At 49.5% G+C, this 17,500-nt stretch overlaps 1 protein-coding gene across 1 annotated transcript; it reads right to left on the bottom strand.

Moving 5' to 3' along the window:
* Positions 1–16,231: 16,231 nt before the first annotated feature.
* On the bottom strand, positions 16,232–16,645 carry LOC138368624 (fibrinogen-binding protein-like). Its single transcript, XM_069331236.1, has one exon. The coding sequence runs from the start codon at positions 16,643–16,645 to the stop codon at positions 16,232–16,234; it is 414 nt and encodes a 137-aa protein (XP_069187337.1).
* Positions 16,646–17,500: the final 855 nt, after the last annotated feature.

Below are 17,500 nucleotides of genomic sequence, written 5' to 3'. Positions count from 1 at the left end.
GAGGGAAGGTAGAGGAGGAGGCGGAGTGGCCCTACTCATGAGAAGGGAATGGAGTTTTAAGGAGATGGCCATCCCGGGCTGTGAGGAGTTCAGAGACTACATAGCAGGCACCATAACAATGGGAGGACCAAGAATAGTAGTAGCAGTAATATACAACCCTCCACCAAATGACAGGAGACCCAGTCAAGAGTATGAAAACAACAACAAGGCAGTTAACACTATAATTGAGAGGGCAGCCTCTGCTGCCTGTAGATATAGATCCCACCTGCTCATCATGGGCGACTTCAATCACGGAAAGATTGACTGGGAGAACAAGGAACCGCATGGAGGCGAGGATACGTGGAGAGCCAAACTATTGGAGGTGGTGACAAGCAACTTTTTAACGCAGCATGTCGGAGAACCCACAAGGATGAGAGGCAATGACGAACCAGCGAGACTCGACCTAGTCTTCACTCTGAACGACTCCGACATAAGAGAAATCGGTTTTGAGGACCCAGTAGGAATGAGCGACCACAGTGTACTGGTGTTTGAGTACTTGATTGAAGAAGGGTTATTGAACTCGAGGAGGGATACCGAAACCAAAAGGTTAGCATACCGAAAGGGAAACTATGAGGGGATAAGAAAATTCCTAACAGATATAGCATGGGAAACAGAGCTCAGGGGAAAGACGGCCCAAGATATGATGGATTACATCACGCAGAAGTGCAAGGACGCAGCAAACAAGTTTGTCCCAGTCCAAAAGGAAAACAGAGAAATGAAGATGAGAAACCCATGGTTTAATCAAAGATGTAGGCTAGCTAAGCAGCAAAGTAAAAGGGCATGGAGAAACTATAGGAATAACAGGACACTGGAGAGCAGAGAAAGATACCAGAATGCCAGGAATGAATATGTCAGGATGAGAAGAGAGGCAGAAAGACAATACGAAAATGACATCGCAAGCAAGGCAAAGACTCAGCCTAAATTGTTGCATAGCCACATTAGGAGAAAAACAACAGTAAAGGAACAGGTTATGAGATTAAGGATAGGGGCGGAAGGATTCACTACAAATGACAAGGAAGTGTGTGAGGAATTGAATAAGAAATTCCAGGAGGTCTTCACCTTAGAACAAGGAGAAATTCCAGAGGTAAGTGAGGGAATAGCTAACCAGGAACCACTGGAAGAGTTTGAGATTACCAGTGGGGAAGTAAGGAAGTGTTTACTAGAGTTGGACGTGACGAAGGCTATAGGCCCAGATGGAATCTCCCCTTGGGTTCTAAAGGAAGGAGCAAGAGAACTGAGCCTACCACTCTCCATAGTGTATAACAAATCACTGGCAACAGGGGAACTGCCAGATATTTGGAAAGCAGCTAACGTAGTCCCGATATACAAGAAAGGGGATAGACAGGAGGCACTGAACTACAGGCCAGTGTCCCTAACCTGCATACCATGCAAGCTGATGGAGAAGATTGTGCGAAAAAAACTAGTGGAGCATCTGGAGCGAAGGAACTTTGTAACACAGCATCAACATGGGTTCAGGGATGGCAGGTCCTGCCTCACAGGGTTACTTGAATTCTACGACCAGGCAACAAAAATAAGGCAAGAAAGAGAAGGGTGGGCAGACTGCATATTTTTGGATTGTCAGAAAGCCTTTGATACAGTGCCACACAAGAGGCTAGTGCGAAAGTTGGAGATGCAGGCTGGAGTGAGAGGGAAGGTACTCCGGTGGATAGAGGAATACCTAAGCAACAGGAGACAACGAGTCTGTGTGAGTGGTGAAGTCTCAGATTGGCGAGACGTCACAAGTGGAGTCCCGCAGGGGTCAGTCCTCGGACCTATACTGTTTCTGGTATATGTAAATGATCTCCCAGAGGGTATAGATTCGTTCCTCTCAATGTTTGCCGACGATGCAAAAATTATGAGGAGGATTGAAACAGAGGATGATAGTAGGAGGCTACAAGATGACCTGGATAGACTGAGTGAATGGTCCAACAAATGGCTGTTGAAGTTCAACCCGAGTAAATGCAAAGTAATGAAACTAGGCAGTGGAAACAGGAGGCCAGGCACAGGATACAGAATAGGAGATGAAGTACTTAATGAAACAGACAGAGAGAAAGATCTAGGAGTTGATATCACACCAAACCTGTCTCCTGAAGCCCACATAAAGAGAATAACGTCTGGGGCATATGCGAGGCTGGCTAACATCAGAACGGCGTTCAGGAACCTGTGTAAGGAATCATTCAGAATCTTGTACACCACATATGTAAGACCAATCCTGGAGTATGCGGCCCCAGCATGGAGCCCGTACCTTGTCAAGCACAAGACGAAGCTGGAAAAAGTCCAAAGGTATGCTACTAGACTAGTCCCAGAACTAAGAGGCATGAGTTATGAGGAAAGGCTGCGGGAAATGCACCTCACGACACTGGAAGACAGAAGAGTAAGGGGGGACATGATCACAACCTACAAAATCCTCAGGGGAATCGACCGGGTAAACAAGGACGAACTTTTCAACACTGGTGGGACGCGAACAAGGGGACACAGGTGGAAGCTGAGTACCCAAATGAGCCACAGAGACGTTAGAAAGAACTTTTTCAGTGTCAGAGTAGTTAGCAAATGGAATGCATTAGGAAGTGATGTGGTGGAGGCTGACTCCATTCACAGTTTCAAATGTAGATATGATAGAGCCCAATAGGCTCAGGAATCTGTACACCAGTTGATTGACGGTTGAGAGGCGGGACCAAAGAGCCAGAGCTCAACCCCCGCAAGCACAATTAGGTGAGTACAATTAGGTGAGTACACACACACACACACACACACACACCCACACACCCACACCCACACACACACACACACACACACACACACACAGGTCAGGTCACACGTCAATCAAACAAGCAATTCAAGACACTCCAAACAATTCATTGAAATATAAAACTCAACAAACCAACATCCAGCTATCACGATAACTGCCCACAAGCGCCTGTGTGTTATCTATGCAACTGAGGCTCGATAGCCTGGCGATTTTTTTTTTTTTTACCGAGTGGCAAATCCAGAGCTGAGCTGATTGGGCATCTTCAACACCGACACGATCTTTCCTAAAGTTAGTTTGTTCGCGACTTAACAAACACAGCAAGGACAAACACAGGTGTGGTCGCAAGTGAATTGTCAATTTGTGTTGCCTTGTATGTGTGAGTCCGGAAGAGTGCTTGCAACACCCCTGCTTGCAACACCCAGCTTGCAACACGCCTGCTTGCAACACCCCTGCTTGCAACACGCCTGCTTGCAACACACCTGCTTGCAACACGTCTGCTTGCAACACGTCTGCTTGCAACACACCTGCTTGCAACACGTCTGCTTGCAACACCCCTGCTTGCAACACCCCTGCTTGCAACACGTCTGCTTGCAACACCCCCTGCTTGCAACACCCCTGCTTGCAACACCCCTGCTTGCAACACGTCTGCTTGCAACACCCCTGCTTGCAACACCCCTGCTTGCAACACCCCCTGCTTGCAACACCCCTGCTTGCAACACCCCTGTTTGCAACACCCCCTGCTTGCAACACCCCTGCTTGCAACACGCCTGCTTGCAACACCCCTGCTTGCAACACCCCTGCTTGCAACACCCCCTGCTTGCACCACGCCTGCTTGCAACACACCTGCTTGCAACACCCTGCTTGCAACACATCTGCTTGCAACACCCCTGCTTGCAACACGCCTGCTTGCAACACCCCATCTTGCAACACCCCTGCTTGCAACACCTCTGCTTGCAACACCCCTGCTTGCAACACCCTGCTTGCAACACATCTGCTTGCAACACCCCTGCTTGCAACACGCCTGCTTGCAACACCCCAGCTTGCAACACCCCTGCTTGCAACACGCCTGCTCGCAACACCCCTGCTTGCAACACCCCTGCTTGCAACACGCCTGCTTGCAACACCCCTGCTTGCAACACGTCTGCTTGCAACACCCCAGCTTGCAACACCCCTGCTTGCAACACGCCTGCGCGCAACACCCCTGCTTGCAACACGCCTGCTTGCAACACGCCTGCTTGCAACACCCCAGCTTGCAACACGCCTTCTTGCAACACCCCAGCTTGCAACACACCTGCTTGCAACACGCCTGCTTGCAACACGCCTGCTTGCAACACCCCAGCTTGCAACACGCCTGGTTGCAACACGCCTGCTCGCAACACCCCTGCTTGCAACACCCCAACTTGCAACACCCCTGCTTGCAACACGCCTGCTTGCAACACCCCAGCTTGCAACACGCCTGCTCGCAACACCCCTGCTTGCAACACACCTGCTTGCAACACCCCTGCTTGCAACACCCCAACTTGCAACACCCCAGCTTGCAACACCCCTGCTTGCAACACCCCTGCTTGCAACACCTCTGCTTGCAACACCCCTGCTTGTAACACCCCTGCTTGCAACGCGCCTGCTTGCAACAGCCATGCTTGCAACACCCATGCTTGCAACACCCCTGCTTGCAACACCCTGTTTGCAACACCCCTGCTTGCAACACCCTGCTTGCAACACACCTGCTTGCAACACCTCTGCTTGCAACACCCCTGCTTGCAACACCTCTGCTTGCAACACACCTGCTTGCAACACACCTGCGTGCAACACCCCTGCTTGCAACACACCTGCTTGCAACACCCCTGCTTGCAACACGCCTGTTTGCAACACCCCTGCTTGCAACACCCCTGCTTGCAACACGCCTGCTTGCAACACCCCCTGCTTGCAACACACCTGCTTGCAACACACCTGCTTGCAACACGCCTGCTTGCAACACCCCCTGCTTGCAACACGCCATGGCCTCTCATATATTTGTTATGTGTTTCCTCTTTAGGGTGCTGCGTGAGATGGCTAGAGCCGTATTGCAGTTTCCTGCTCTCAGGTGTGTGGCAATGTCTCGCTAGTGCAAACTTGGAGGTGTAGGTCCTGTTAACAGATTCACGAAAGCACTTACGCAAGCACTGACGAACCTGGACATCTTTTCACAATCTTTGGCGGCTTTGTTTACAATTATTAAACAGTTAATGAGCTCGGAAGCACCAGGAGGCTGTTTATAACAATTACAACAGTTGATTGGCTAGTTTTCATGCTTGTAAACTGTTTAATAACTCGTTTTCAGGCTCGTAAACTGTAAACTGTTTAATTCAACAGTTAATGAGCTTCGAAGCACCAGGAGGCTGTTTATAACAATAACAACAGTTGATTGGCAAGTTTTCATGCTTGTAAACTGTTTAATAAATGTAACCAAAGCCGTCAAAGATTGAGGAAAGATGTGTACACGTTCGTAAGTACGGCTGGGGTGGCGAATATATGGTACACGTGCCGGAGTTGGCACGCCAGTAAGTTTGGGTAGCATTCAGTGCCCTGAATTATGTATTCCCACCTCGGCTACAATATTAGTTTTTTCTTTTATTGACTTTATTGGTGCACCTCCAAAGGATACCTGATCAACCAGGCTGTGACTCGTACGTCAGGCTGCGAGCAGCCGCGTCCAACAGCCTGGTTGATGAGTCCGGCAACCAGGAGGCCTGGTCGACGACCGGGCCGCGGGGACGCTAAGCCCCGGAAGCACCTCAAGGTAAGGTTAGTTTAATAATAAAAATGAAAGCTTATAATATGTCAATTACATTTCTACTTGTTTAAAAAGGTAAAATATTATTTTCAATTTTTTTTTTCAATTGTTTTGTTAAAAACATTAATATTAATCATTTTTAATAAGTTTTAATAAAGATTTAATTTATTTCTATCTCAGTTATATCTTTATTAACAGGAAAATAATAAATATAAAAATAAATAAGCAACAAACTCCATTTTTATTAAAAAAAAAGTACATTATTTTTGTTATAATTCACCAACTTTACTTCTTGGGAATTATTATAATGATTCAACTTTACTCAACCTAATTCCTAATCAACTTTAGGAATTATATAAACATGTAATTAGTAAAGTTAACAGTTTAAAGCACTTCATAAGACTTATTGATGTCCTGAATAAGTCCTGTATATCTTGGTTATCTTGAGATGATTTCGGGGCTTTAGTGTCCCCGCGGCCCGGTCCTCGACTAGGCCTCCACCCCCAGGAAGCAGCCCGTGACAGCTGACTAACACCCAGGTACCTATTTTACTGCTAGGTAACAGGGGGTGCATAGGGTGAAAGGAACTCTGCCCATTGTTTCTCGCCGGCGCCTGGGATCGAACCCGGGGCCACAGGATCACAAGTCCAGCGTGCTGTCCGCTCGGCCGACCGGCTCCCTGTATAGTAATGCTTTCAAACATTTTCTTCTGTCTCCATACAAAATAAAAAATATATTATAATATTTATGAGTTCAAATTTCCAGCTCAAAATTCCAACCCGCTCTCGCACAAGACAGTACATATTATGACTTATTGCTTGTATTCGCTATTTGGCTGATTAGTAAGTGCATATGTGGTATATGATAAGTTATATTCAACATTCCCAAGGATACGTAAGGTAATATTGGAGGACAATGAGGGTTTTAAGACTCTCAAAACTGTTCTCCACCTGACCTGTCCTGAGGTATTAAGGAGTCTAGGAGTAGAGATGAGTTTACGGGCTCGCCATAGCCCGTGCTACTTGCCCCGCTCCTGTGCCGGGTAAGTCCACTACGGGCTCACCATAGCCCGTGCTACTTGCCCCGCTCCTGTGCCGGGTAAGTCCACTACGGGCTCACCATAGCCCGTGCTACTTGCCCCGCTCCTGTGCCGGGTAAGTCCACTACGGGCTCGCCATAGCCCGTGCTACTTGCCCCGCTCCTGTGCCAGGTAAGTCCACTACGGGCTCACCATAGCCCGTGCTACTTGCCCCGCTCCTGTGCCGGGTAAGTCCACTACGGGCTCGCCATAGCCCGTGCTACTTGCCCCGCTCCTGTGCCAGGTAAGTCCACTACGGGCTCACCATAGCCCGTGCTACTTGCCCCGCTCCTGTGCCAGGTAAGTCCACTACGGGCTCACCATAGCCCGTGCTACTTGCCCCGCTCCTGTGCCAGGTAAGTCCACTACGGGCTCACCATAGCCCGTGCTACTTGCCCCGCTCCTGTGCCAGGTAAGTCCACTACGGGCTCACCATAGCCCGTGCTACTTGCACCGCTCCTGTGCCAGGTAAGTCCACTACGGGCTCACCATAGCCCGTGCTACTTGCCCCGCTCCTGTGCCAGGTAAGTCCACTACGGGCTCACCATAGCCCGTGCTACTTGCCCCGCTCCTGTGCCAGGTAAGTCCACTACGGGCTCACCATAGCCCGTGCTACTTGGAACTTTTTGTTCCCAGTAGCTGAATCTATAACCACAGAGTCGAGTGTCTTAAGTGGTTGTAATGGTTGTAATATGTTGTAAAAGCTGGTGTGTGGTGAGGTAACAGTTGGGGGGCGGGGGTGTCCCCCCATAAACTCCCACCCAACTGAACAAATCCACAAGGGGCCGTAGCGAAGGTTCGAACTTCCGTCCGAGAGCATTCCCAGACGTTGCCTTAATCGACTGAGCTACGACATCCCACACAACTATTCCCTACACCCCCGTGAAACCCTCACAATCCTCACCCCTCATCCAATCGAGGTGATTAGATAAGAGATAAGCTTTCAACTCTTCGAAGCTTCAAACTTCAAAAATGTCAGCTTCAAATTCACTCACTCAGTCCACACTACCTTTCACCCTGTCCACCAAACCTGTCCACCCAACCCCTCCCCCCCCCTCACCCTGCAACCCACTCACCCTACAGGGTCTTCAAATAACCAGTCCTAGGGTAAATGTCCTCTAACTCTTCTGTATAAGTTAATTTCCTCGTTATTTCCATCTTTTCTACTATGTAATGCTGTATTATTACTCACTATTGTATGCGTATAAGTGTATTACAGGCGGGGGGAGGTTACAGGACAATGAGCTAAGGACAATCACCAAGGACATCTGAATGTCCTTGGTGATTGGCAATCGAGTGTAATTGAGCTCAGGATGTTGTGGGGTGTCGAGGCTTTTAGCACCTGTGAACAGCGGCTCTTAACTTTTATGCCCCACCAATTATGTGGCGGGTGTGTTCATCGCTACAAAACAGTGGCAGACCACGCCGCAATAGGCAGGCAATTAGCCCACTGTCGTAAATAATTGGGACCGAAGCTGTAAGTCAATTACAAGGACTCGACCCATTCCTCAAGCGGCCACTTTGGTTCACACAGATTTTTCAGGAGAATTTCGACTCCTCAGTTATTCTCTCAAGAGTCATATGTCGATGTACTTAATCAGCCGTGAAAGTTATAGACTTAAGCAGGCGATGAGTCACAATAACGGGGCTAAAGTATGTTGGCCAGACCACACACTAGAAGGTGAAGGGACGACGACGACGTTTCGGTCCGTCCTGGACCATTCTCAAGTCGATTGTGAGAATGGTCCAGGACGGACCGAAACGTTGTCGTCCCTTCACCTTCTAGTGTGTGGTCTGGTCAACAGAGAGAGAGAGAGAGAGAGAGAGAGAGAGAGAGAGAGAGAGAGAGAGAGAGAGAGAGAGAGAGAGAGAGAGAGAGAGAGAGAGAGAGAGAGAGAGAGACAGACAGACAGACAGAGAGAGAGAGAGAGAGAGAGAGAGAGAGAGAGAGAGAGAGAGAGAGAGAGAGAGAGAGAGAGAGAGAGAAAGACAGAGAGAGAGAGAGAGACACACAGACAAAGAGAGAGAGACAGATAAAAGATATTAAAAGACTTTGAGAGAGGGTCGAAAAGCTATATTTTTGATAACTTTATTAACACACAAGATTTTCACATCCACAGAGCTCAAATCCCGTCGTAAAGAAATCCAATTTCTTGTCGTCGATGCGTAAAATGGCGCCGAGTCTCATCCTAATATACCAACCGTCACTAACCACTTTAGGAAGAAATAAAAGACCGAATTAACAATCGTTATATTGTTTTTATTCTGTTCGACATGTTCAGATATCAAAAAAGAAAATGGAAGCATGGGGAAATAATTTAAGGGGATCCTTAACTAAGCAAAGAACTCCGAATCAGACAAGGACGGAGACCGAATTATATACAACTTTATTTTTCACCAGTGTTTGGGGAGGGATGGGGAGGACACAGGGGGGTGGTTTAGACATTTGAAGGAATTGGGGAATGGGTCAGGGGTAGGGGTCAGGGGTGGGGGTCAGGGGTTGGTGGGGTCGTCACAGGTAGGGGGGTCAAGTTGCATAGGGTGTGTTGCAACAGTATTGCACAAGAGTGGACGTGTGTGCAACACCAGTGCCTGATGCGTGACCTGAGAGTCAAAGCGATCACCAATAGTTTTTGATGCACCCTGTGTACGTGCCATAGATATAGAAAACCATTAATAATGGGGGGAACACTATTGTCTAAAGACACTATCTTATCTCTTAACAAAATGAGCTAAATCGTCCTACTGCAGTAATCGTCTATTTCTGTCAATGTGAATATAATTAAAATTTGTTTTAACCATTTTAATTCACACAATTTATCACATAGATTTTTTGTTTAATTTGCCCATTTCATAATTGGGATTTTATATGTCGATGATTAATTAATTAATCTCATAGATTTTGATTTAAATTTACAGGGAGAACATTTTCTAGAAACCTGAAAGACCCACCACACACACCTGTGACCTACCACAGTACTAAGACCCACCCACCACACACATCTGTGACCTACCACAGTACTTAGACCCACCACACACACCTGTGACCTACCACAGTACTAAGACCCACCCACCACACACCTGCCTCTACCACAGTACCAAGACCCACCCACCACACACACCTGCCTCTACCACAGTACCAACACCCACCCACCACACACACCTGCCTCTACCACAGTACCAAGACCCACCCACCACACACACCTGCCTCTACCACAGTACCAAGACCCACCCCACCACACACACCTGCTCCCTACCACAGTACCAAGACCCACCCACCACACACACCTGCCTCTACCACAGTACCAAGACCCATCCACCACACACACCTGCCTCTACCACAGTACCAACACCCACCCACCACACACACCTGCCTCTACCACAGTACCAAGACCCAACCACCACACACACCTGCCTCTACCACAGTACCAACACCCAACCACCACACACACCTGCCTCTACCACAGTACCAAGACTCAACCACCACACACACCTGCCTCTACCACAGTACCAACACCCACCCACCACACACACCTGCCTCTACCACAGTACCAACACCCACCCACCACACACACCTGCCTCTACCACAGTACCAACACCCACCCACCACACACACCTGCCTCTACCACAGTACCAACACCCGCCCACCACACACACCTGCCTCTACCACAGTACCAACACCCACCCACCACACACACACCTGCCTCTACCACAGTACCAACACCCACCCACCACACACACCTGCCTCTACCACAGTACCAACACCCACCCACCACACACCTGCCTCTACCACAGTACCAACACCCACCCACCACACACACCTGCCTCTACCACAGTACCAACACCCACCCACCACACACACCTGCCTCAACCACAGTACCAACACCCACCCACCACACACACCTGCCTCTACCACAGTACCAACACCCGCCCACCACACACACCTGCCTCTACTACAGTACCAACACCCACCCACCACACACACACCTGCCTCTACCACAGTACCAACACCCACCCACCACACACACCTGCCTCTACCACAGTACCAACACCCACCTGCCTCTACCACAGTACCAACACCCACCCACCACACACCTGCCTCTACCACAGTACCAACACCCACCCACCACACACACCTGCCCCTACCACAGTACCAACACCCACCCACCACACACACCTGCCTCTACCACAGTACCAACACCCACCCACCACACACACCTGCCTCAACCACAGTACCAACACCCACCCACCACACACACCTGCCTCTACCACAGTACCAACACCCACCCACCACACACACCTGCCTCTACCACAGTACCAACACCCACCCACCACACACACCTGCCTCTACCACAGTACCAACACCCACCCACCACACACCTGCCTCTACCACAGTACCAACACCCACCCACCACACACACCTGCCTCTACCACAGTACCAACACCCAGCCACCACACACACCTGCCTCAACCACAGTACCAACACCCACCCACCACACACACCTGCCTCTACCACAGTACCAACACCCACCCACCACACACACCTGCCTCTACCACAGTACCAAAACCCACCCACCACACACACCTACCTCTACCACAGTACCAACACCCGCCCACCACACACACCTGCCTCTATCACAGTACCAACACCCACCCACCACACACACCTGCCTCTACCACAGTACCAACACCCACCCACCACACACACCTGCCTCTACCACAGTACCAACACCCGCCCACCACACACACCTGCCTCTATCACAGTACCAACACCCACCCACCACACACACCTGCCTCTACCACAGTACCAACACCCACCCACCACACACACCTGCCTCTACCACAGTACCAACACCCGCCCACCACACACACCTGCCTCTACCACAGTACCAACACCCACCCACCACACACACCTGCCTCTACCACAGTACCAAGACTCACCACACACACACCTGCCTCTACCACAGTACCATCACCCACCCACCACACACACCTGCCTCTACCACAGTACCAACACCCACCCACCACACACACCTGCCTCTACCACAGTACCATCACCCACCCACCACACACACCTGCCTCTACCACAGTACCAAGACCCATCCACCACACACACCTGCCTCTACCACAGTACCAACACCCACCCACACACACACCTGCCTCTACCACAGTACCAAGACCCAACCACCACACACACCTGCCTCTACCACAGTACCAACACCCAACCACCACACACACCTGCCTCTACCACAGTACCAAGACTCAACCACCACACACACCTGCCTCTACCACAGTACCAACACCCACCCACCACACACACCTGCCTCTACCACAGTACCAACACCCACCCACCACATACACCTGCCTCTACCACAGTACCAACACCCACCCACCACACACACCTGCCTCTACCACAGTACCAACACCCGCCCACCACACACACCTGCCTCTACCACAGTACCAACACCCACCCACCACACACACACCTGCCTCTACCACAGTACCAACACCCACCCACCACACACACCTGCCTCTACCACAGTACCAACACCCACCCACCACACACCTGCCTCTACCACAGTACCAACACCCACCCACCACACACACCTGCCTCTACCACAGTACCAACACCCACCCACCACACACACCTGCCTCAACCACAGTACCAACACCCACCCACCACACACACCTGCCTCTACCACAGTACCAACACCCGCCCACCACACACACCTGCCTCTACTACAGTACCAACACCCACCCACCACACACACACCTGCCTCTACCACAGTACCAACACCCACCCACCACACACACCTGCCTCTACCACAGTACCAACACCCACCTGCCTCTACCACAGTACCAACACCCACCCACCACACACCTGCCTCTACCACAGTACCAACACCCACCCACCACACACACCTGCCCCTACCACAGTACCAACACCCACCCACCACACACACCTGCCTCTACCACAGTACCAACACCCACCCACCACACACACCTGCCTCAACCACAGTACCAACACCCACCCACCACACACACCTGCCTCTACCACAGTACCAACACCCACCCACCACACACACCTGCCTCTACCACAGTACCAACACCCACCCACCACACACACCTGCCTCTACCACAGTACCAACACCCACCCACCACACACCTGCCTCTACCACAGTACCAACACCCAGCCACCACACACACCTGCCTCTACCACAGTACCAACACCCAGCCACCACACACACCTGCCTCAACCACAGTACCAACACCCACCCACCACACACACCTGCCTCTACCACAGTACCAACACCCACCCACCACACACACCTGCCTCTACCACAGTACCAAAACCCACCCACCACACACACCTACCTCTACCACAGTACCAACACCCTCCCACCACACACACCTGCCTCTATCACAGTACCAACACCCACCCACCACACACACCTGCCTCTACCACAGTACCAACACCCACCCACCACACACACCTGCCTCTACCACAGTACCAACACCCGCCCACCACACACACCTGCCTCTATCACAGTACCAACACCCACCCACCACACACACCTGCCTCTACCACAGTACCAACACCCACCCACCACACACACCTGCCTCTACCACAGTACCAACACCCGCCCACCACACACACCTGCCTCTACCACAGTACCAACACCCACCCACCACACACACCTGCCTCTACCACAGTACCAAGACTCACCACACACACACCTGCCTCTACCACAGTACCATCACCCACCCACCACACACACCTGCCTCTACCACAGTACCAACACCCACCCACCACACACACCTGCCTCTACCACAGTACCATCACCCACCCACCACACATACCTGCCTCTACCACAGCACCAAGACCCACCACACACACCTGCCTCTACCACAGCACCAACACCCACCACACACACCTGCCTCTACCACAGTACCAACACCCACCACACACACCTGCCTCTACCACAGTACCAACACCCACCCACCACACACACCTGCCTCTACCACAGTACCAACACCCACCCACCACACACACCTGCCTTAACCACTCACACTGACACAATCAAAACAATATCATACATAATGATGTAATATACATTCCCAATATATATACATGTCACATTGCTGATGTCAGCAGTGACCAAGGAAGAACCGGGACCCAAGAGCTAAGATCCACTCATCATGACCCACGCCACACTGACCACCTGGCTATATATATATATATATATATATATATATATATATATATATATATATATATATATATATATATATATATATATATATATATATATATATATATATATATATATATTAGGACTGCAAGCACCGTGGTCCTTAGTGTGAGACTACCAAACTACCAAACAACTTAAGATTCGTAAGTTCGAACAACTGTAAGCAATTGGATACAATGACTATCTCATTACTGTAGCAGTTGAGTCTTTAAGATGCTGGGCGAGCAGCTGGAGACGTGAGGTCAAAGGTCATGATCAGAGCGGGGTCACCAACGTGTTCCCAAATTACCAGGACTTTTGTAAAGGGGGGGGGGAGGGAAGGGACCCACTAAGCTGTTGTGTCCGATGCATTTTGAGACCAGAGTCGCATGTTGGTGAGAAACAGGTTGCCTGATATCTTGAGGATCAGGCTGTTGAATCATTCTCTAATACAAGGTTATCAGTCTTCAGGCTTTTATTACGCTCCTCTTGGCTGGCCAGGTGGCATCTCCGACACCCCTTCCTAACCCCCTGAACCACGACGTGCTCCACTAACCCCCCCCCAGACCCCTCCCCACAAAATCCCGGCCCCCCCCCCCTCTTATCCCATCTATATTCTATATTATATTTACCAAATCTGTAGGGCGACTTTGACTAGTAGCGAACAGTATAATGTGTATAGTGATGGAGAACCCTTTGTTGACCAGACCACACACTAGAAAATGAAGGGACGACGACGTTTCGGTCCGTCTTGGACCATTCTCAAAGTCGATTGTGAGAATGGTCCAGGACGGATCGAAACGTCGTCGTCCCTTCACCTTCTAGTGTGTGCTCTGGTCAACATACTTCAGCCACGTTATTGTGACTCATCGCCTGCATATGGAGAACTCTTTGTTCTAAAAGGCTGATGTGAACCATTGTCTATTTTGAATGTGATGTTCACCACTGATTGATTTTGAACACGTGTGTGTGTGTGTGTGTGTGTGTGTGTGTGTGTGTGTGTGTGTGTGTGTGTGTGTGTGTGTGTGTGTGTGTGTGTGTGTGTGTGTGTGTGTGGGTGTGTGTGTGTGTGTGTGTGTGTGTGTGTGTGTTTGTGTGTGTGTTTGTGTGTGTGTGTGTGTGTGTGTGTGTGTGTGTGTGTGTGTGTGTGTGTGTGTGTGTGTGTGTGTGTGTGTGTGTGTGTGTGTGTGTGTGTGTGTGTGTGGGTGTGTGTGTATGTGTGTATGTGTGTGTGTGTGTGTGTGTGTGTGTAAGTGTGTGTTGAGTTAGCGCTTAGAGCACAGGCTAGTTTGAAGTTCAATATGTTCATAAGCCTTCAGAAGACGGAGATACAGCCTGTTCACAGACTCCCCGAAGGGTGGTAACTGTTCAACATGAACACCAAAGTTCACCATTGAAGGGTTCTACTTGACTGTGAGCCCAGCCTCCAAGATCAAATATCTACAGTTACTTATTGACCGGCACTCAGCCTCCAGCCCATATTTTTAATCTTAATTACGTATTCAGCTTTATATATACAAACTATGGCAATGATAAAGACGTTAAACCTACTTCTATCTGGTTAACTTTGTAAAAAAAGCAGAATTAACCTAAGCACATTTGGGAGAAGGAATATTTTGGAGAGCGAGGTTTGTTGATCTGCCGACAGTTCTGCCAACCTGTCTCGCTGGTAGTGTTGGTATCACTGTGGCAATCAAGAGAAAAAATGACGATAAAATGTCTATAATTGATCACTCAGTGTGATTAATGTCTATAATTGATCACTCAGTGTGACTAATCACTGGTCCAGCGTCGTGATAACGTGTGTGTGTGATCAGGAGTGAATCGTTATCATTCGAGGATAACTGTTATCATATTTTTATATTAATAGCAAGGGGAGCGTTAGTCCCAGCAACGGGATCACCATAGACCGTGCTACTTGGAACTTTTTTTTTGGTTCCCAGTTGTTGAATCAACAACAACAACAACCTAATTGAAAAAATTTAAATTTTGCCCCGAGGGGCGAGTTTATTGGGCAGCGCCACACATCCTGTGAGTGGACACACCGCCCCATACCAGCATGTACAACACTCCCCAATAGGAAGAAAACCCGCTGGGTTGTTCATTATAGGTTGTTGAGACCCTGATGAGGGCGAGCCTGTATGAGAGCTCCTCTAGGGCAGCTCCAGCCTCCATCTCCACACTCAATTCCCTCACTGGTAAAAAAAAATGGCATGTACCATTTTTCTTGAACTTGGTCGCGGGCATTCGAGCAATGTCCAGGTGGTAAGCTAATCAATACACGGCTTATCACCACTCGAGCAGAACACCGAGGAATACATTCTAATCAGTGATGCTAGTGGCTCTTTTTTTTTGACAGTTTATTGTGTGAGATGAACTGCATTGTGAGTTTTTTTATGAGTGGTTTGGTGGGTGACTCTGCTCGAGTCCTTGCTCGAGTCCTTGCTCGAGTCCTTGCTCGAGTCCTTGCTCGAGTCCTTGCTCGAGTCCTTGCTCGAGTCCTTGCTCGAGTCCTTGCTCGAGTCCTTGCTCGAGTCGTTGCTCGAGTCCTTGCTCGAGTCCTTGCTCGAGTCCTTGCTCGAGTCCTTGCTCGAGTCCTTGCTCGAGTCCTTGCTCGAGTCCTTGCTCGAGTCCTTGCTCGAGTCGTTGCTCGAGTCGTTGCTCGAGTCCTTGCTCGAGTCCTTGCTCGAGTCCTTGCTCGAGTCCTTGCTCGAGTCCTTGCTTGAGTCCTTGCTCGAGTCCTTGCTTGAGTCCTTGCTCGAGTCCTTGAGCATTCTGTGACCTTGGGTCACCTTTCCAAGTCCAAGCTTCACCTTCTTCTTGAGATGAGATGATGATTTCAGGGCTTTAGTGTCACCGCGGCCCGGTCCTCGACCAGGCCTCCACCCCCAGGAAGCAGCCCGTGACAGCTGACTAACACCCAGGTACCTTTTTTACTGCTAGGTAACAGGGGCATAGGGTGAACCCGCAGACCTTGAAGGGGGTCTGAGAGCACAATAGGTCTGTCAGCTTGAGTAAACACTGTGTTATGGGGACCTTTGTTGACATCATGGATAGCTTTATATACAGCGAATTGAACAGTAATTTCGCGATATTTTTTGCTGTGTATAGCGCAATGTATATTTGCGAGCGATATCGCTAACTGGCTGCCAGTTGGCGATTCTACGGTCACGGCCACAATACTGGTTGGCTATCGTTCCAACCACACTCCTGCTCACTCATAGATATCGCATCCAGACATGTTATCTTTAGAAACCAAAAGATAGATATTTTTCCTTTAATAAGCTACAAAAGTTCTCTAGAGTGGAATCTAGTTTGGATATTTTTGGCGTATTAGTTTTCGTATTTACGTATTTTCATGTAAGTAGGCATGAATGAACTACTCTATTAACCGTATTTCGGTAGTTATTGCTTAACCGGATTTGGAGTGAGACGCCCGTGGTCTATCTTGATATACGTGGTCTATCTTGACGTACGTGGTCTATCTTGATGTACGTGGTCTATCTATCTTGATGTACGTGGTCTATCTTGATATACGTGGTCTATCTTGATGTACGTGGTCTATCTTGATGTACGTGGTCTATCTTGACGTACGTGGTCTATCTTGATGTACGTGGTCTATCTATCTT

This window comes from Procambarus clarkii, chromosome 3 (genome assembly GCF_040958095.1).
Source record: "Procambarus clarkii isolate CNS0578487 chromosome 3, FALCON_Pclarkii_2.0, whole genome shotgun sequence".
NCBI classification, from domain to species: Eukaryota; Metazoa; Arthropoda; class Malacostraca; order Decapoda; family Cambaridae; genus Procambarus; species Procambarus clarkii.
This window is presented reverse-complemented; position numbering and strand designations above follow the sequence as displayed.

Coding starts and splice junctions, on each gene's coding strand:
- LOC138368624 (XM_069331236.1), bottom strand. CDS start 16,645: ATGCTCAAGGACTCGAGCAAGGACTCAAGCAAGGACTCGAGCAAGGAC.